This window comes from Callorhinchus milii, unplaced genomic scaffold (assembly GCF_018977255.1).
Source record: "Callorhinchus milii isolate IMCB2004 unplaced genomic scaffold, IMCB_Cmil_1.0 Scaffold2, whole genome shotgun sequence".
Classification (NCBI taxonomy): Eukaryota; Metazoa; Chordata; class Chondrichthyes; order Chimaeriformes; family Callorhinchidae; genus Callorhinchus; species Callorhinchus milii.
In genome coordinates this window covers 104,106,275-104,128,310 of record NW_024704743.1, presented here as the reverse complement: position 1 = coordinate 104,128,310, position 22,036 = coordinate 104,106,275, and the positions used below count along the sequence as shown (strand labels likewise).

Sequence of the window (22,036 nt, the reverse complement as noted above, 5' to 3'; positions counted from 1 at the left end):
CATCACTAAGCTATTCAGGGGTACCATATGAACAGGAGGCTGTTCAGCCCTTCGAGCCTGTTCCGTTATTTAATTAGATTGTGGCTGATCTGTACCTCAACTAATCCTTTCAATTCCAATTTTCCGCTTTCTCCCCATATCCCTTAATACCCTGACCTACCAAATATCTATCAACCTCACTCTTGAAGCTGTGGTGGATCCAGCATCAACGGCCTTTTGGGGAGAGAATTCCAGATTTGTACCACCCTTTGAGTGAAAAAATGCTTCCTGATTTCAAGCTTAAATGGCCTGGTTCTAATTTTAAGACTATGTCCCCTTGTTTTGGATTCCCCCACCAGAGGAAATAGCTTTTCTGTATCTACCCTATCAAATCCCTTTATCATCTTAAATACCTCCAACAAATCACCCCTCAACCTTCTAAACTCAAGGGAATACAATCCAAGCTTACGCAGCCTTTCCTTGTGACTTAACTCTTTTAGGCCTGGTAAAATTCTGGTGAACAGCTGCATCCCCTTCAGGCCAATATATCTTTCCTGAGGTGTGGTGCCCAAAACTGAAGGCAGCACTGCAGATGGGGGTCTGACTAACGCTCTATACAGCTGAAGCATCATTTCTTCCCCTTTTGTATTCCAGACCCCTTGAGATAAGGGCCAACATTCCATTCGCCTTTTTGATTACTTTTTGCAACTGGGAACTAGTTTTTAATGATTTGTGGACACGCAAATCTCTTTGTTCCTCCACAGTTCTTAATTTCTCCCCATTGAGAAAACATTCTGCTTTATCTTTTTTTGGTCCAAAATGGATGATCTCATGCTTCCCTACATTGAACTCTGTCTGCCACAGCTTTGCCCACTCACTTCATCTGTCTAAGTCCCTTTGTAACCTTCTACTCCCATTTACACAACTTACTGAGCCTCCTAGCTTAGTGTTGTCTGCAGACTTGGATATAAAACTTTCTATTCCTTAATCCAAGTCTATATATATATATATATATAATATAGGTGAATAGCTGGGGTCCCAGTACAGACCCATGGAGGTCACCACTTGTCATGTCCTACCAATCAGAGAACGTTCCCTTTATCTCCATTCTCTATTTCCTGCCTCCCAATCAATTACCAAGCCACGTCACAAGGCTACTTCCGACTCCACGCGCTTCCATTTTCAATAATAATCTTTTGTGTGGAACCTCATCAAATACCTTCTGAAAGTCCAAATAAACAACATCTGTAGACACTCTTATCCATCATTTTAGTGACCTCCTCAAAAAATTCAACTAGATTAATCAGACACAACCTATCCTTCACAAACCCATGTTGACTCTCTTTGACTAACTCATACCTGTCCAAGTGTTAGGTCACTTTGTCCCTGATGATGGATTCCAGTATTTTCCCTACAACTGACATTAAACTGACAGGTCTGTAGTTTCCCGGTTTCTCCCTCCCTTCTTAAATAAAGGGGTGACATTCGTAATTTTCCAATCTAAGGGCACAATTCCCGAATCTAGTGAGCTTTGGAAAATTATGACGAATGCATCTGCAATTTCCTCTCCTATTTCCTTCAATACTACTTAGCATCCTTTAGTATCCATTACTTTCCACTTTATACCATTTCTTCTCTTTGCATAAAATACGATATTTGAAACTTCAGCATTTTCTTCAGTGCCATTCATAGCATATACATTGCATATTCAAAACAGGATACAATTTCTTGTGAACTCTTTATTCTCAGAGGGTCAAGTTTTAGAGAAGCTGATTTGATTGTTGTCAAAACATGGCACCTTGATAGATTAATGTGGTGAGATCATCACAGTTGTGTTCAGTAATAACAGTTTTCATGTTGTGGCAGTTACTGCCAATACATAAACACTGGGTCAAGAGAAGATATGCAAGTGCAAGACACTTGTTTGACAGAAGAAAAGCAGGCAGTCACATAGCAAAATGACAGGAATGTAGGCTAAAAATAGATCAAGTATACCACGCACATAAGACATTTAGAAATTTTTAAGAGATTTTGTAACAAAACCATTAAAGATAAAAACTTAATGATTTCTCATACTCCCACACCTCTCAAATAAATTTCCTGAACATTTTTTTTTAAAAAGACGGATAGGAGTTGCAGTAAAGGAGGGGAATGATTATTGTAGATTTTTTTTGGTGGGGGGGAATGGGACATCTTGATGTAACACATCATTTAAAATTAGTGCTGACCACTCAGCTACAATATTTAAAATCATAAGAATTTTTAAAAAAAATTCCCCTCATTTAACATTACTGATGGTATAGTAAAACTTGCATAAGTCTTATCTTTATAAATCGGATAAACGCCCAAGGTGTGTATTCACTCGAGTCCCATTCAGTTTCCTATCAAAACCACTTAAGATGTCTTTGCACGATTTGTGCTACTCACCTTTTAATTCCTAACCTCACTCCCTTACATTCCTGCACTTACCGGAGGTTTTGAATTGCAGGAAATTACGCCTAGCCTGTCGACGCATGCGTGCTTACTGGTCGGCTGCAATGAATCACAGGAAACTTACGTCTTGATCCTCAATGCACGTGCAGAAGAACTTCATTTCCTGTGATTCAACACAATTCCAACGCTCGTCTGTAAGTGCACATGCAGGGACTGGTGAAGACGTACGGAAATCTGGGAAATGTAGTCTTAACCCGTCACGTCATGTGCAAGATCGCAAGGACGAGTTATCACATACTGGCTACATTAAATTATGCACGCGCAGTGTAGATATTTTGATTAAATTGGATTTTCTAGGACTTTCACAATTTGCCTGCAAATCAGACTTTGAGTAAGGCATTTTAAATGTTATGGTCCCAAAAGATACGAGTAACAGGAGTTTTACTGTTTAAAACTGACAGTTATATATAAGTAATAGAAAAACATTTTCAGTTGGCTCATTCTATCATTAACAGAAATGATATGAATAACAAGCAGTAGTAATATACATCAATTATAGCCAGTGTTTTCATAAACACAACTTTCTGATCACACAACATGAACTCTCGTGCAGATTACTCGTAGATAAATGTTTCAATCTCTTCCTTGATAGGTACCTCAGATCTTTCACAATCAGCATGAGTTTCACATTTTAGCCCCATCTCACACTCACAGTTCCTAAATTTTGATAAGTCTGCTTTGGCTTTTCGCCATTGTTTATTAATGTCCATTATTTTCTCCCCTATATATCGATTCACTTTATTTAGTCGCTTATGAATTTCATTATCATCTTTGGCATCTTGTCTTATTCTATTCAACAATTGTTCTGTGAAGGGAAGAAACACAAGTATTTAGTTCTATAAATAAGTCATATTGAATACTTTTAAAATATTAAAACAATCATGGAATTTGCCAACAATGTTTGTTTTAAAGTAAATATATTTGTCAAGTAGAAAATTTACATAAAAATAAAACGACATAAGAAAACGAGAACAACTGAAATAGGTTTGATGAGCTCATCAACGCCTGCATAAAGTAAACATTTCCAAAGCAGTCATGAAACATTTAAATTGTACAAAGCAAGAAACATAATTCCGATCACTATAAAATTTGAATTCATCTGTAATATGTCATTAATTTTGTAGTCTATGTTTCATTCGCCATAAAGGCATACACATGCAAGTCTGCCTGGAAAAGAATTTCTAAGTTTGCTTAATGCTAAAATCTAGGCATTATCAATCAGCATTAGGAACGCTTGGCAATTCAGATTTCATTATATTCTACAAAGATAGTAGAAGTGGCACTGAACTATTCACAGTTCAGACAATTCATCTCTGTGGGAAATTTACAAGTTCAAATCATGGTTTGAGTTAGCTAATCTAAAACCTGGAACAACAGTTTGGTACTATGATTAGTTTAAGAGCCAAAATCCTAGATTAAAAAATTGTGATGAAATTTTAACACAACAAAACTTTAGTTGCACAATTCATAAGTTTTAGAATGCGTATCTGTAACCTGCGACATATTTTTCCAGTTTGCACACTTGAACTCTAGCAACAGGAGTTAGTGACTGCTCTGACACAAGTAGTGTACAGTAAAAGGTTAGAGGGGAAGACAAATAGAGGGGCTGATACCATGCTGAGGGCAGTTAGCATGGAGGGAGAGGAGAAGGCACAACATGGGGAGGGAATGGAAGCAGTAGTATTGTGGTACTATTGTGACAGCATAATTTCTGGTCCAGGAAGTTTTTAGTTAACACTGTACTATGCTTAATGACCTGTTACCTGCCATTTTCCGTAAACATAACATGGCCAGTCCCATTTAGTGCAGATATACTGATATGATGTATGATGGAAAGAAACTCAGAAAGTTAAACATTTGTTTTAAGATTAAAAATTGTCCCTATTCTACAAAATTACCTTTAATAACTTGCACTTTATAAGGGGAAAGAGGTGGTTTAGGTGATGACTTTGTTGAATTGCATGCAATTCCAGTGACACTCCTGTCTTTTAGCGTTTCCACTCCCCAGACAGCTACTGCCAAACACTTTGTAAATCTTGAATCACTTGGCTGACGTTTCACAGTCTCCCATTTGTCCTCGTCAATCCATATATTAGCTCCAATGTGGACCTATTGACGACAACAACAACTTGCAATTATATAGCACCTTTCATGTAGAAAGAAGGCACTTTACAAAATATAATTGATCAGAAATTAAGTTAATGTTGTTATATAAGCAAATGCAGCAGATAAACTGCGTCAGCAATGTCCCATATGCAACAATGAAATGAGCAGTCAATTTGTGGGCATAGATTTGGAGGGGATTATAAACTAGGATAACTGAAAGAAAAAAAACACAAGTTTGTTTATAATAGCCACAGCAGGGAAGTCCCTTTACTCCATCTAAATTAATGGCTGATGGAACCTAAAATTAACACCACAATCAAACACTGAGATGATCGTCTGGAGATAAATAGTAAAAAAACATATATTACCAAAACATGGATTAGAATCTTTATTTCCCAAATTAGCTTATATACGTAAAATATAGAAATGTATTTCTAATACATAAATCTGACATTACCTTTCCATCTTGTACAGCGTAAACATTAGGCTGAGCTACAGCAATGGCTTGGGTTGAACCCCACGAACATGGCACCATGATGTTCCCGTTTTCAAGTTGGCTCTCCAGATGATTGGAGGTACTGGGAGTCGGTAAAACATGTGGACTTTTCTTGCAGCCGTATGCTCTCTGTTGCATGTTAAAATGGTCTTGAAGAATGGATGTTACTGGAGTACTGGAAATCAGCCTATCTGTTGCCGCATGCTCAATCAGCTCTTCTTCAGGATTCGATCCATGATACTGTTCTGGCACTGAAAATGCAAAAATATTAAAATCAATTTGAAAAATTAAAAACTCAATCCAAGTACTTAGTATGGTTTATAAAGAAATCAATTCAATGTAAATTACCTAATATAGTCACCATATTTATTGTTTTGGAATCTCATTGAACAACCACCTTCAACAATTCAAATTACAGGAAATATTATTAAAGATTGAATAGGGAGTGAAAATGAAAATAATCAGAAAACAGAGACAAGATGATGAACATAAATTAAATTATTTGGGAGAATGAAGGAAACAAGATAGTGAAAGATGTGGTTGCACTTTGCCACACTTAGACAATTAATGTTGAGATTGTTAAAAAAAATTATCAAAAAACTATGATTTCCAAGTAATGTTGATAATACCGGGCATTTAACCTTCCACCAAAAATGAAATGTTTCCATATTAAGTTAATCATGCATACGTTTCAAAGCATTTTATATTTAATTTATATTATGCAACACTGGCTGAAATTTCCAATACATTTTTGTTTCATTAGTACTTTAAGTTAAGGGAGGAAACTTTTTTAATACTGTATTTTTAAGAATCCTGGAGGAAATTTTTATTCAAACCCAAATGTAGCGAGTCATATGTTGCTTAAGTGCCTATATAATAGTGTCCCAAGTTCTGGAGAAGGCAGGAGTGTGCAGTGTGTGAGGTCAGTATTCTCTGGCTAACACAAATTTTATTTACCTATTCATCCACTGCCCACCTGTTTGATAATGAATACCAGCAGCATTAGTGTGCAGTGTAATTGTCATTGGGTTCTAAAGCACAGTATGAGTAACATGAATTTTAAATAGTAATGCCTGCATTATGGCATCCCTCTGCCAGAAGTAGAATGTATTTGAGCACCTCCACTTACAAATATTGCATCAGGACACACAATGGATCATACACAATGTGTTGGGTTTTTCACATTACACTGAAACTGTCTTACAAATCCATCCACTGCCTTGTGGAAGTCTTGGTGGACACAACACAATGTGGGATAAAAATGCTATGTGCATTAAAATCCTAGCCACGGGGTCAACAGAGAAAGTCAGATGGGGAGGAAAAGCGATAATGTAACAGAACACAAGTAAAAACGAGTGATGAAGAATTCTAACACAAATTCACAAAAGTTGTCAGTTCTCACAGAGAACATTGTACATCACACCTCTCATAAGTGTGGTAATTGGGTCAAGTCTATTCGGGAATATCCATAGAATCTTTTTTCAATCCAGAGCATTCAAGCCAGTCGCAAAAACTTGAGCAAACACTATTGTGGTGTATTGATGCCACATTACTAGTGTTAGACTGCTGGGAACAATGACACTTTACTCCTAGCAGCTTAGCAAATGGAACAGGAAGTCCGATTTAAGCTTCAAGTTGCTGCAAATTCCGCAACACCACCCCCACCACCCACCTCATTTAACCAGCTCTTTAAGATCATTTAGAAAACGATGGATTGAAAACTCATGGGCCAGATTAAATGGAGAGCCAGAGTATTTTCATTGCAGCATGGGCATGTGAGTACAGCTGTATTTTACAGCCCACAATTGTGAGGGAGTAACTATCTCCAGAACCACAATTGCTGCTGCTGAGTCCCAGTTTATACTGCACCTTCGGTGGTGAGTTGGTGCCAAAATCGCAACAATTTGCTGTCAAATGCACAGTATAAACCTTGCATAAAAAATCCGATACTACTTTGTATGTTTGAAAGTACATTTCAATACTATTTTGCATATTTGAAGATCATGCAGAGATTTTGAAAAAGAGCACACCAGAGAGCACTAAAAGCCACTTCCATTCACGGTTAAAAGAAACCCGAAAAGAAGTCAAAGTGGAAATACACGAGTTAACAAGGACAAAATACAAATGCGAGCAACAGACCCAGGATGATGAGAAGGTAGGATCTTCCAGTATTGCAAGATTAAAGGAGGACTGTTGAACTCTGGCAAATAGACTCTAACCGACTTCTTTAAGCAGAAATTATCTGTGTTGTTTCTTAAATGTATGTAATATAACAGGTTTAGAGTTATCAGCAAGCTGCATCAAAACTGCCATCACATCCATGCTCGACTACCCAAACACCCTGCTTGCCAGCCTCCCCAACTCCTCCCTCCATAGGCTGCAGATCATCCAGAACTCTGCAGCCCGTGTCCTCTCCTGCACCAGGCTCCGCGACCCTATCACTCACATCCTCGCCCGGTTCCACTGGCTCCCCATCACTCAAAGAATAGTTCTAGATTCTGGTCACCTTCAAAGCACTCCACAGCCTTGCGCCTCCCTACCTCTGTGACCTCCTAATTCCCTACCAACCTGTCCGCTCCATCTGCTCAGCCGGCTCCGGCCTGCTTCACGTCCCCTACCTTGTCTGTCCCAGCATTAGCAGGTGGGCTTTTAGCCTCTCTGCCTTCACCCTGTGGAACTCCATCTCACAGTACCTCCTCCTCGCTCCTCCTGACTCCTTCAAGACCAGTCGCAATACTCTCCTCTCCGGTCACCCTGCCACCCCTACCCTCCCTGCCTTCCAACCCTTTTGATCCCAACTACCAGCTCAGGTGCAGATCCCTGACTGTCCAGCGCCTTGGGACGTCCTCCTGACTTGAAAGGAGCTATACAAATGGAATTTGTTGTTGTTTTCAAAATAGTTTATTTAACAGTTTCAACCTAATCAAGATCTCCCGCCAGATAACAGTAAATTTCCATTTTAACTTGAGTTCCAGTTGTATTACCAATTCCAAGTATTCTTTTCTTAATTTATTATATTTCCATGTAGAAATCTCCCCTTTCGTCTACCCTTAGCTTTCATTTCTGACTTGATGCTTAATAAAGCTGTTTAGTTTTTAATAAATGGTGTATTTCGGTGCTCAAACTGTTCCTTGAGGAGATGGCTGGATTCCTTTCATCAAATAACTTAAATAATAAACAGTTCTACACCACTTCTCCAGGAGGTGTCCTGCACAAGTTCAGCACCACTTCCTGACATATCCTCCATCACTTATGCTGTATATCCTGCCATCCTATTAGATCTTTTTACGGTTACTACACACTATGCTAATAAAAATTGTTTTAATGATCTATCAATCCCAAATCCATCCCTCTCCTGTGTCATGTCCTGCCACCTAGTACTTTTTAGGTTTATTGAAGAAAAATTAGTGCATAATAATAAAAAATACATCTGGAAAAACATGACTCACTAGCGCATTCACTGAATCTACAGAGTTCTTATTCATATCAAAGATATTATGGTAATTGTGCTCCTAATTGGGAAGCAATTGAGCATTGTTCACAAAAGAAATCAATGTTGAATATGGAGCAAAGGAATGCTCTGTCCCAAGTCACTAGCTGAAGAAGTACCTGGAAAATGAAACCATTCCCCTGCCAAAATCAAGATAGAAAACAGGCAATTAGAAGTTGAAAGTGCAAAGGCATTGCGTGATGTTGCTGAGTTCTTGTACCCATTAATGTCAGAGCTTGACCCATGCCTTACAGCAGGAGACACCTCAGTGACCATCTTAGCAAAGCCAAATATATGCTGCGATACCATCCCAATAACTGAGATAACTATAAAGGACTCCAACAAACATCTCTTAAAAGATAATCCATCATACCCTATTTTTGTTCTTCCTTTATTGAATCTTGGGATCAACCTGAATTAAGAATGAAATAACATGAGGTGATTCATTTGGGTTGCTGGTCAGAAAGCTTAAATACAAGTTTGAGCAAGTTAGAAATGTTAATGCTGTAGTCACTCAACTAAAACAAGTTTGTCATTGACACCAAACATTTGCTCAATGTTGGATGAAGTTGTCAATAATCTTTATCATAATCCTTACATTTGCTATAGCACCTTTCACATCAGAAGGATGTCCCAAAACACTTCACAGTGTATATTGTAAAGTGGAGTGACTGTTTTTTGTGGTTGAAACTGGCAGCCAATTTGCCACAAGCAATGTCCCACCAATACCATGAATGAATGATAACAACTTGAATTTATGTAACACCTTTCATACTGGAAAACATTTCAGAATGCTTTAACGATGGCGGAGCTTGACACAGAGACGGAGAGGCGACCTTAGGCACAGTCGAAGCGGAAAGTCTTCGGGTGAAATATGAAAATGATCAAGGCGGAGGAATTGATGCAGGGAGTTCAGTTTCAGGACACAGAGGCTGATGGCATGGTAGAGGGAACGGGAGACATGCAGAAGGCTGGAACTGAACAATTTTGTCTGGGGGATGGTTGGCTAGGAAACCAGAAGAAACTCTCTTATCTTTTATGAATAGTGCCATGGGATCTCTCGTCTTCCTGAACTCTAAAGTCTAACCTGAACAACATCTGTGACAATGCAGTGCTCCCCAACACTGCACTGGAGTGTCAGCCTAGACTAGTGATGGCCAACCCATGGCCTCAACTGGTCTAGGCTGATGTAAGCCATAAATCAAGAACATTTATTTCCTTGGTTGGCCACTACTGGCTTAGACTATGAGTTCAAAGTCGTGACATGGAGCTTGAACCCGCAACCTTGTGACTCAGCTGCAAGAGTGCTACCATCTGAGCCAGACTTATACCTTGGCTGAACTTTCAGATTAGGTTAACTACTCAACCAGAGGATAGCACTCCGATAATGTAGCTTACCCACAGCACTACAATGGAATGTAGTCCCAGTCTTGCCGAAGTGTCTCAGTAACCTTATGTCTTCCTTCCGATTTCTTTGTGCTGTCGAATCGTTTTGTTCAGAGCATTCTCTTAATTCATTAACTAATCCGGACCTGAACATATTATTTTGAGCAGGTTCCCTTATTCCTACTGTGATTTTTTTTTATTTTGGCTGATGGAAGTTCCCTTTTGTATGTGGAGGTTGAATAAAATGTGGAAGAATCTTACTTTTAATCTCCTCACCACAGCTTCATGGATATTTGCTCTGATAGTTGCAAAGAGTTGTTCAGCTGATATCAGCAAGTTACCACTCACTAGCATCTTTTTTCAGTCATGGATGACCACTGCCAGAGACCATGTGGAGCTGCTGCTGATGGAACAGTTGCTAAAATCAGCTGAGCTGACTTGCAGACCTATAATTTCTGGACTCCTTTAGGCTGTGGAGAGGAATTCAGAAATTACTTTTGCATGACATCACAGGGAAGAACATATTTTACACTAGAACTATCCCTTTCTACTATTAATATTCTCATCTAATCATTGCAATTCAAGGATTATTATTATTATTTATTAATCTTCTTTTGCAAAATTATTTAACTGTTTGTTGATAGTCAAATCTTACCAGAAACTGGCAATGAAACCTGCACTACATATGAAAACATGTCTACCTAATCACAAGAGAGGTTTGGAAGAAGGCCCTTCGATGCATTTGATCCCACCATCCCATCCTCCCATCACAATATCAACCGGTTTGTTGCTTAAGAGTTCAGATCCTGGCCTCAACTACTCTTAGTGGCTAACCTTATTTCAGTGGTTAATTACCCAAATGATCGTATGCAGCTTCCGTACGCGTGGGTAAGCTAGAGAAAGCTCCAGGATGCCAACCAGGCAATGGATAGTACTGAGGAACAGCAAATTTAAAAGCTAAATAATTTTCATTATTTCATAAAAGCTGTAACAAAATCAAAGCACTTATGATGTGAATAATTTGAAGAAACTATAAACAGCACATAATCAAAACACAAATTTTGCAAATGATCCGGTACCAGTGAAACATACACTAAAGGCTTGCAGTATAGGATGCCTGAGTGGTATATATGTTAGTGCACCAATACTGATTTCCAAGGGTAGAACCACTTTGGATAAGTCCAGAGGCAATGGCTTGCGTTAAAATGAACAGCATTTCAAGATGTAAACTATATCACCAGATTAGCTTGGAAGAGCCAGAGTCCTGACATGACAACTCTTCAAGATGCCAAAAATATCTCTTCAACATGTTCTAATAGACGGGCACTGGAATCACCCCCCACCAAAGTGAATCCCAAACTAAATGGCTGACTGTAGAGGTACCAAGGTTTTCCTCACCCTCTGATCTGACTGAGTAGTTGAGTGACCGGCTCCTAAGCATCAGCTGTTTAAGATGGACAACTAAAGAAGTGTGCAAGCAGCCCAGTAACACTTTTTTTCTAAGTGGCGATCAAGAATTCAGCGAAGAAACATGTGCCCAACACTGGTACTCCAGCATGCCATGCACCACACAAATTTCAGTGAATTGTTCCAAGTGATTATCAGCTTTATACTCAGGTGGCAACACTCCAGCCTCTGGGTCAAAAGGTTGTGGGTTCAAAGGCCTACATCAGTTCTCCAAGCTTACAGTGAAAGATGACACTCCAGTTCTCTCTGGGGAAGCACTACATTGTCAGAGGCGCAGTCTTTTGGATGAAATATTAAACCAAGATTCCATCTACCTGTTCAAAAGCACTTCAAAGATCACATTGGGTAAAACTTCTGATAAGCGTTACATGCAGCATCTTTGGCTGTGGGTGAGCATAATGGGAAATCTGATTAATGACCACCTTTGCCAAAGGCTGTGCACCTACCACTCACAAGAATTTCCTCCTGCATACTATTTTGAAAGTACAAGGGAGTTTCATCCTATGTCCTGGCCAACAATCTTCCAGATAAATGATTAATTTATTTATTTCATGCCTGTATGTAGGACATTGTTGGCTGCCTTGTTTGCCTACAAATATACAGTCACAACATGTGACAGCAATTACCAGGGAAGCACTTTGCAACATTGAGACTAGACATTATAGCACATGAATTTCTTTAAGAAACATTACAAATACAGTATATTCCACTTAATTGCATATAGGATAATTACATGCTCCCATTTAATTGCATAGCAATTTCTGGGAACTGAATATTCACTATTTGTTTGCATGGTACTGCACTCCACTCAAATGTGTACCAGATAACTGTGTAATTCACTTAATTGCATGAAAGATAGCCTGTCAATTTCATTTGTACATGTATTAGATTGGATAATTACATTGGTTGAGGAGTTGGCCCCTTGAGGTGTATGTATGGAAGGAAGCATGGATGAAAGTGAAACGGGAGGCATAGAGAGGAAGCGCTGAGAACAACTGGAAAAAAAGATGAAACGGGTGTTTAAAAAAAGGCAGCAGGGAGAGCGACAGGAAGCAAGCTAAATGGGTAGTATAAAGAGAGGCAGTGCAGGGAGCGGCAGCATAAAGAGCGATGGGAAGAGATGAGCGGGAGGTATAAAGAGAGGCAGCACAGACAATGATGGAAAGAGAGCTGGAGTGGGAGATACAAAGAGCGACAGCATGGAGAGTGGCAGCGCGGAGAGCAACGAGAAGATGATGCGACTAATTAACTTCAGGTAATTGCATACCCCATACAAGTAAAAAGTTGCATGGATCTGTCCATGCAATTTTACGGAGTACACTGTATTAAATTTCCAGTGTACATTAAATGATTAGCTATTACATCTCACTAACTGCACAATTTATTTACCAGGCTTAAGGTTTTAAAGTTTAGTACCTAGAATGTGCTTTGCTAAACCTAAACTGCCACGAACTGTTGCAGGGCAGAGTAATACATGAAAGGATGTAAAAAGTTAGACAATTCAACAAAGATTAATTTATCAGAATTTACATAGTCATGGGAATAATACACTCATGATTTTTTTCACTCCTTTTTTTGGTCAGAAGGATATCTGACTCATGCGGAAAATCATTACCATATACTTAAGTATATCCAAACCAGACAGAGTTCTACATATATAGAATCCATTTACACATGGATTCATCCACAAAATACAGTCACTCTACTTTACAGTATATTCTGTGAAGCACTTTGAGACATCTCAACAGCGTGATAAGGTGGTATATCAAATGCAACGATTATTTATTATGGATATTCCCGTGAATGGAACGTACACGCTCTCTCCGATTGCTAACTCCAGTGAGTATTTGGAGCAGTTTGGTGAGAGCCGAGGCTTGGGGTCTCCACGGTGTACATTGGGGGTACTGCTGGCGATTAACCAGTTAAAATGGTTAATGATTTGTCTGCAGATCTGCTTGACTCAGGAACCAGACTACTGAGACGGACACAGAATGATGACTTGATTCCGACATTCTGAGTAAAATACGTCACTTTTTGAGTCAGACCTCATTTACCTACCCCTCATCACACCCAAGTCACTAGTTTGTCATCTGAAATCAAACAAACTTTTTTTCCTCTGAAGATGAAACTTACATCTAAATAACTTCAAAAGTAGTGCATTTTGAAGATCCATGTTGAGGTCCCTCAGTCTTTGTAGCTCAGAAGCCATATGTTCATATTCTTTTTGTCTTTCTTCAGCAAAGTGGAGTTTTGTCTTGACTTTTTTAAGTTCCTGAATCAACCTTTTATTGTTGGCCTTGACACAAGAATATTTATTTTTGAGTTCATCAAAGATCCTCAGCGTGTGGTCATCATCGTCACTACTATCTTCAAAGCACATTACATCTTGCTCCTGAGAGAAACGGAACAAATAACTCTTCTGTTCTTAATTCAACATAAAAAATACATTGAACACTTTGTCATGGTAGGGTTGGGGAAGAGAAGCAAGGAGGAAGGAAATTTAATCTTAAATGCAAATAATTAGATATTGTCAGACAAAACATTTCACAATGGACCGAATATTGCCTTTTGCTATAATGATTTGCAAAACAGATTGCATTCACATTCCATGATTAATTGACCTATTCACATAGCAATAAAGGGGGCACAAATTATACAAAGGTGCAACAAGTATCTATGTTAAATTAGTGTCTTATGTTCCTCAACTATCAAAAATCAAAGTGATTAATATTTAAAATATTAACTAGATTCAGCAATGAATGGATGTATAGCCATTCCGCGTACACGTTATAATGAGCTAAAGTTAATTAGCAAGTTCAATATGTATTTAAAGATAAGGGGGGGTGAGAAGGCAATGTATAAACTGTATATTTCTGTGCTAATAGAAACTTCCTGTTTGCAAATGAAACCACCATTCATTAGAAAATTAGATTTTAAAAAAATGACTTCCCACATTTGATGGGATATAAGGTGCACCGCCAGATTAACCCCATGTTGAACTTCTCCCAAAGCAGCCAGACACAAATATGTGAAATATATTACACATATTGCTGAAGGGCAATTCGATAAATATTTGCACAATGCGGGGAAATCAAATTTGTTGGTCTGGCACACTACATGAAACAGACAATGAGGCAATTAATATAAAAATATAAATGCCTGTTATGTTTCACAGACTATAGGGGAGGCCTATTATAATGTGATTGTTGGAATTCATACAATAACAAGAAACAGAAAAGGCCAACTTCTGGGTAATCGGGTCCCCAACAGTCACTTCCTGCTTTGTGTAGCAATATTTTTTTCAACTGTTAGTTGAAAAAAGATTTTTCTTCCCAGAACATGACTCCAACATTGTTAATCTTCAATTTCCTCTTCTCCTTGCTAACGTCACTTTATTCACTCTCCAAGCCCGTTTGCTTTCAATGAACAATTAGACAACGATTGGTCTCTGGTACATTTTAAATTGCTATGAAAACTGCACAAGGCACCATTCGTTTGATGGAAGTACAGTATGAGGTAACATTTATTCTGCATTGGTTGAAATCCATTAATCAACAGGACAGAATTAAGTCACATTCAATTTATAGGATACTTGCAGAAGAAAATTTAGGTTCAGTTTAAGTCTCCTAAAGTTTGCACTGTTCGTCCTCAAAGGAAATTCATCTTTCCTAGAAGACAAACAAAAAAGACTGACCAAACCACAGGACCAGAAATGAATACTCGATGCACTTCACCAACGAAGAAACATCTCCATGAAAACTATTAATAAGCATTAAAAATGTTAGGTGGATCAGTGTACTATCCAGAACCTTGTAAATTTTGTTTTTAAAACTCTTAAGCGGCCTGAGATGCTACCCCACCTGAAAGTTACTATATCAATGTAAATTGTTGTTTACAGTTCTTTTTAAAAAAAAACACTGCAATTCCCAAGTTATACTGCAAGGTGTAGGACCTGAAGAGATTAGGATCTTATATAAGTGAACATCAAATCTCACTGGTGTCAAATCAGCGGTACAAATATGCATTAAAGTATAACATTTTTGAAAAGCATAACAAAGACAATGCATCAATTTGGCAATAAACAGCTCCCCTTCCCCATAAAACCAGGATGTTAGGAATTTTGCAAAGATAGTTTTCATATTTCTGGAAGACTAATTTCAGTGGTGTTACAAGCTGGGAAAATTCTCCTCCCATTTTGTCAATTACTATAAACATAGTAATTTTCAGTTCTACTGAGAAAACAATCCACTAGAAATGTATTTTTGAAAGATCACATTCAGCATTCATTGAAAAATACAATATTCCACAGAATGTGCCAAACAAGTTTTCCTAAGATTCCTGCTTTTCATCTTAGTAGCCAAAGCTGTAGCAAAAGCTGAAATCCATGTGTTTCCATGTTTTCTTCAATGTTCATATTTTATCATATATTACAACCTACCCATTAAATTGGGAACATTAGCAACAGTTAATGACATAAATGTTGCATTAATGTAGGTTCTAGTTAATGTAGTTAAAAGCTAGTTGTGTAATATTCTCACGGAATATGTACCAGAAAAAATACTGCACTAACTTCAGTTTTTTGTAACTCCAAGGTACCATCTACACACAAACCTACTCAACATTTTTCCAGTTGAATCAAATTTTGTACCTGGATGCCGAAGAATTGATGTGGTTCATCCTCAGTATGATCACCATCGTCAGATTCAGACTCTTCGATAAAATTGTCAATTATTTTGTATCTTTTCAATTTCAAGAATTTCTCCAGCTCTTCCCTGCTGTCTGTGTGTTGAAGGAAACAGTTTGTTTTAAGAAAAAAGAGAATATCAGGAACTTTTAATTTTGCAACATTTTTATTGTATATCACTCAATACTATTGCTTCTCTCCTCCTCCATTTTACTCTCATCCTCTTTTAAAAGTGATTGATTCTGGTAGGATATAATAATAATCCTTGCATTTGATATAGCGCTTTTCACGTCGGGAGGACGTCCCAAAGCGCTTCACAGAACACATTGTAAAGTGAATTGACTATATTTGTGGGCGAACGCGGCAGTCAATTGCGCACAGCAATGTCCCACTAACAGTCGTAGATTGAAAATGACCAATTTCTTATTGTTTTTTGTTTTGGAGGGATTATTATTAGGAGTGTGGAGTAAGGAAACTTGCCCAAGGTTTCGCCCTCTGCCTGGAATTGAACTCAGGTCTCTCACTTGCAAAGCGAGTGCTCTAACCGCTGAGCTACAGGACTCCTAGGTAACTGGGTTATTTTCCAATCATTCAGCCTGAGCAGCCAATACAATCAATATAAAATACATTTGCCTCGTGCCTTTCATGTCAGCGGGCCATCCCATTGCCAATCTATGAATTTTGACAAACTATCAGCAGGTTATTCAGGTGGAAGAGGGGGGCAGTAAGAAATGAAGGGTAGTATGCTCGCTCACAATTCCACTGCTAGGAACATTGAATCACATATTCTTTTATGAACCACTGCTTTCAAGCGTGGCTTCGGCTTGCAGCGTTAACAACGGGAATCCCTGCTCCTCCAAGTCCTGCAAAGGAGCCCCAGTGGGGCTGCCCACCACCGCGGTCGTCAGCAGTGGCCGAGACCCGCTTGGCTCAGGAACTGGAATACTGAGACCGCTGCAGAGGGTTGACTCGATTATGACATTGCGTTGCTAAGCACATCACTTCAGGGCCATTTCAGATCCAGGGAGACCGATTGTTGACATTCTCCGCCACGCTCTTCAACCTTACTGTTGCACTGCACCACGGGCCTCGCCTTTGCATCCAAATAAATGATCGTTGAAGGCGGTCAGGAATGCCCTTTGCCCCCTCTCAGCACCGTCCTTGCAGGTCAGTGCCCAAGCCATCCAATCACAGTCCATTCACTTTACTTTACTGTGAAGCCCTTTGAAAACGTCAACGAAGACGCGATAAGGCGCTATATCAAATCCAAGGATTATTATTATTATTATCCAAAAGACGTGACATTTACCCCCCCCAAAAAAAAACCATCAACAAAAGGAATACAAGCGCGAGCTTCACCCGCTGTCGGATAGCGGCTGCCGCTCCTGCTCTTAAAACAAGGGGTAAAAAAATAACGTGCGAATAAGAGAGAAAAAAAATGTTTTCGGGGATGTTTTTTTTTGACAAGAGAAGGGAAAGTGGACAGAAAAAAAAGGATTAAGAATCAGAGGGAAAAAATTATGTATGGTAGTGGGGGGGGGGGGGGGACATGGTTTAAAACGCCATGAGAAGTGCAAAACCAGGTGAGGGGAGAGACCCTCTCCCCGAGCATTGGGGGGGGGGGGGGGGGGTGAGGGAGAGACCCTCTCCCCGAGCATTGGGGGGGGGGGGGGGTGAGGGAGAGACCCTCTCCCCGAGCATTGGGGGGGGTGAGGGAGAGACCCTCTCCCCGAGCATTGGGGGGGGGGGTGAGGGAGAGACCCTCTCCCCGAGCATTGGGGGGGGGGGGGGTGAGGGAGAGACCCTCTCCCCGAGCATTGGGGGGGGGGGGAGAGAGAGAGAGAGAGGGAGAAGCTGCCACGTGTTTTAACCGTTTTTGCACCAGTGTCAGCGACAATTTTTATTTATTTATGTTATTTATTTTGTTGGGGGAGTAATAATAATAATAATAATAATAATGCCCTCCAGCTTCAGGCTGCTGCCAGGACAGCGTGACATGATGGGACACCCCCAGCCCCCCCACTCCCTCCCCGGCCTCCCTCCACGACCCCACACAGACACATTACCTCCCAGGGCCAGGATCTGGGCCTTGCGGCAGGGGCCGGGCTTGGCCACGGCGCTGCCCGGCACGCCGTCCGACTCCCCCGGGACCCCCGGGCCCGGGCCCGGGCCGCCGAGCGGCGGCGGCAGCCGGTACACCTGCCTCCTGTTGAAGTCGGCCTTGGAGGCGGGGTGGAAGTTCTTGATGTGGGCCGCGGGGAGGATGTGGTGCACCTGGCCCTGCAGGTAGCGCACGCAGGCGAACATCTTCCCCTTCCCCCGCCGGGGGCCTGGGGCAGTGCGTGGCGTCTCTCTACCCTCTCCCTCTGACTGACCGACCGACCGCTGCCCCGCAAACAGCTGCCTCCCCGCCCCGCACCGCCCGCGCCTGACGTCACGCCGGGGCGGCCACCCCGAGCCCAGAGGAGCGGCACCTGCACCGGAGAGGGTGGTGGGGGGAGAGGGTGAGGGTGAGGGCAGCCGCTGCCCCCCCCCCCCGGCTCCCCTCAGCCTGGACCCGGGGAAGCCAGAGCCCCGACGTGGCCGGATTTCGTGGTCCCAGTCGATTCGCTTCACAGTAAATATTCGCTCAGGCGGAATCCCCCCCCCCTCCCCTCCCCCTCCCCCCCCCTCCCCCACCCTTTCCCAACACTGTTCCCTGACTTTCCCACCGCCTCAACAGCAAATTTAATTTCCTGTCCTTGTTGGTATATTTGCCACTGTGCGTGAAAAAAATATATATAACGAAGCAATCACGAGGAGAAGCTAAGGAAGGCCGCGCTCCTTCTTCTCTGCGAAGGAAAAAAAACAACCGCTGACCCCCCCCCCCCACACACACACACACACACACCGCCCCCCCACACACACACACACACACACACACCCCCGGGTTGGCCGGTTCCGTCTTGCGCGGCAACTTGGGTTTTTGTGGATCCCGACAATCCCTTCGCAATGATTCGAAGAAGAAGAAAAAAACAAGACGAAGAATCCGGCGGCTTAAAAATCCGCCGCTGTTTGCGGGACGCTGCTGCGCGCCATCGGCTGCCGCGTTTCGACCGCAAACAAAATACGCGGGTCAACTCGCTTCACAGTCGGCTCTGTGGAAGCGCTTCGAGACGTCTCGAAGACGTGATAAGGCACGATATCAAACGCAAGGATTGTCATTATTATTACTTGTGCGTGAGAAACGGTTTGGGGCGGCCGCCTGATTTTTTAATTTAAACCTGCAAATCGCTCCCCCCACCCCACTGACTTTTTTTTCCGTACAATTTCAAAAAGCGCTAACCTAAATTGGCCACTCTGCTGCTACCCATAGGAGGCAATGCATAATGTTGGGCTACTTTAGGGCTGGTATTTGGTTGATTTGGGGCTATAAATGTATTTACGTAAGCAATAAGTTGGAACCCAGTCGATTTGCGGATTGCTTTTCAGGGGTAATAATCTTTCTAAAAAAAAATGAATAATAATAATTTGGTTACTCAATCCATGACTATTTGTGGGACACTGCTGTGTGCAATTGGCTGCTGCATTTCGCCCACAAAATATAGTCAATTCACTTAACAGTATCGTCTGTGAAGCGCTTTGAGATGTCTCAATGACATGTTATATCAAATGCAAGGATTATTATTAATTTCTGGCAAACTCTGGAAAGTGCTGAAGAAGGCAGGGGGACGTAAGTAAAGGAAAACACACATGATTTTCTTAGGTTCTCAGTGCACTTGGCACCACAAACTTAGCTCCACCCACACAGAGTAACAGCTCAGGTAGAAAGCAGGCCCCCCCCCCCCGCCTCCCCTTCCCACCTGTGCAGGGAATTTTTGGGGGGCAGCTTAGTGTCTGACACATGCAAAAACCCATCACCATGCTTAAGAGTATCCAAATCAAACTAACCTAAGAATTCCATGCATCCAAACTACACATGGAAATCTCAGAGACATATTCTTGGAATGGAATGCGCACTTTATCCCTGGAGGGACGCATCCTGCTTACTAATTCCAGAAAGTATTAGACACAGGTTCGCAAGAGCCAAGGCTTGGGGATCCCAGAGTGCGAGTTGGAGTACTGCTGAAGTCCAACCAGCTAAAACCACATAGCTTGCCATTGATATCGCTGTCTGGCAAGGTTTCCCGCTGCTTGTCCAGCTTGGACCACTCTACCCGTTTGGACTTTGGCTTGCAGGATTAAAAGGAGCTGAGGAGTGAATGGTCAATTCACAAAATGTGTTAAAGCTCGTTGGGGAGGAAGGGGGAAAAAAATCCGTAAATGTTTTGGAGTTGATTGTACAGCGAGAGGAAAAAGGTTTGCTGCACAGCAAAATAAAAGTCACTATGCAAAGACCATATTAGCAGGTTTTCACCTCAGTACAAAAAACCTCACTCTTAAAGAGTAACTAGCTCTAGCTATCACCCAAACCTCTTCCCCTAACCCAGCTGTCAGAAACTTACAGGTAGAGTAGTATTGGGCAGGCAAGTATACCAACCCTCAAAGACTGTCCTCTGTACTCGGCTACATTTTTTAAATTCCTACACCAGCGCTTTGGGACATCCTCCAGACGTGAAAGGCACTAGACAAATGTAATTTGTTGTTGTTGTCCAATTAACTTTTAAATGCTCTTATAGCCTTGGCTTCAATACTTCCTATTTTTTGTTACAACAACAAAATTACATTTGTAAAGCGCTTTTGACATCGGGAGGATGTCCTTATTAGCCTAATAAGTGAAACTTAATTAAATATCAACTGAAAACCCAAGAAAACAACAGGAGTACTCTTGTGAAACTAAATATTGTAGTTACATCCAGTAAATCTATAAGTCATGACTCATGATCTATTGCTTCTAAATCAAATGTGGGTTTAGGAGCTCATTGATAACAATGCACAAAAGTAGTATTTTTCCTTTCCAATGATTGTCTAAAGTTTGTTTATGTTGCTTTGTTTTCATCCAGTTTTTCAATAGCAGGATAACATTCACTATCCTCCAGACTTTAGCTACAGATGAATTATATATTATTAGATGCATTGTATATATATAGACCAATAATAATAAAACACAAAATACTGCAGATGCTGAAAATCTGAAACAAAAACAGGGAGAGCTGGGAAAACTCAGCAGGTCAGGCAGCATGTATGGAGAAAGGAAAGTCAGTCAACGTTTCGGGTCCACGACCCTTCATCAGAAGAGACCAATAATAAATTGGTCAGTCAATCCATGACTGTTTGCGGGACACCGTTGTGCGCAATTGGCTGCTGCTTTTCGCCCACAAAAAAACTAATCAATTCACTTTACGGTATGTTCCGTGAAGTGCTATGAGACGTCTCGACGATGCGATAAGGAGCTTATATATACACGTATATATATATATATATATATGAGTGACCATACGTCCCTGATTTCCGGGGACAGTCCCCGGATGAGGTAATGTGCCCTTGGCCAAACTTGCCCCGTCTCGAGGTCAGCGACAAACTGAGCGAGAACAATAAAACACATATATAACACAAACATATAAATACACACACACATATATACATATTTAAAAAAAACAGATAAAACTCATCAGAGAAGTACTGTGCAGCCAGTAATCCCAACAACCTTCTCCAGGTCACTGCCGGCATCAGGAATTGTGGTGAGTTCAAATGATTGGATGTGGATGTCTCTGAATTTGAGCTGATAACCCGAGCAATATCACGTGCAGGATTATTAATATTATTATTCACATTATTACCAGTTTTATTCTGACCCATGGGGTCGCCTCCTGCCTTGTGCTGCTGAGCTCTCTCTCTCTCTCTCTCCCTCTCTCTGGTTTGACTGTAAACATCCGGTCGGTTTGAATAGTTTTGGGCGGGAAGTGGGTGCCGCGGGCGCCATCTTGTAACCATCGCGGCTGCTCCTCGGTGTCCG

At 41.0% G+C, this 22,036-nt stretch overlaps 1 protein-coding gene across 2 annotated transcripts; it reads right to left on the bottom strand.

Annotated features, from left to right (window-relative positions):
• Positions 1-1,703: 1,703 nt before the first annotated feature.
• bend5 (BEN domain containing 5) lies at positions 1,704-22,014 on the bottom strand. 2 transcript variants are annotated; one of them, XM_007897509.2, is made up of 6 exons: positions 21,861-22,014; positions 16,066-16,196; positions 13,551-13,809; positions 5,036-5,325; positions 4,371-4,581; positions 1,704-3,277 (listed from the first exon to the last, which is right to left on the bottom strand). In XM_007897509.2, exons 1-6 carry the CDS (start codon positions 22,012-22,014, stop codon positions 3,027-3,029), a joined length of 1,296 nt encoding a protein of 431 aa, XP_007895700.2. In that variant the 3' UTR covers positions 1,704-3,026. The 2 variants fall into 2 exon arrangements, with proteins under 2 accessions (XP_007895700.2, XP_042202722.1); XM_042346788.1 differs by lacking the exon at positions 21,861-22,014 and adding an exon at positions 18,168-18,529.
• Between the last annotated feature and the right edge of the window lie 22 nt (positions 22,015-22,036).

Excerpts from the sequence above, each read along its gene's own strand:
- bend5 (XM_042346788.1), bottom strand. The coding sequence starts at position 18,408 with ATGTTCGCCTGCGTGCGCTACCTGCAGGGCCAGGTGCACCACATCCTC. Across the intron at positions 16,197-18,167 it reads CCAGATCCTGGCCCTGGGAG|ACAGCAGGGAAGAGCTGGAG; the intron begins GTAATGTGTCTG and ends TTCAACACACAG. Across the intron at positions 5,326-13,550 it reads ACTTTTGAAGTTATTTAGAT|TGCCAGAACAGTATCATGGA; the intron begins GTAAGTTTCATC and ends TTGCATTTTCAG.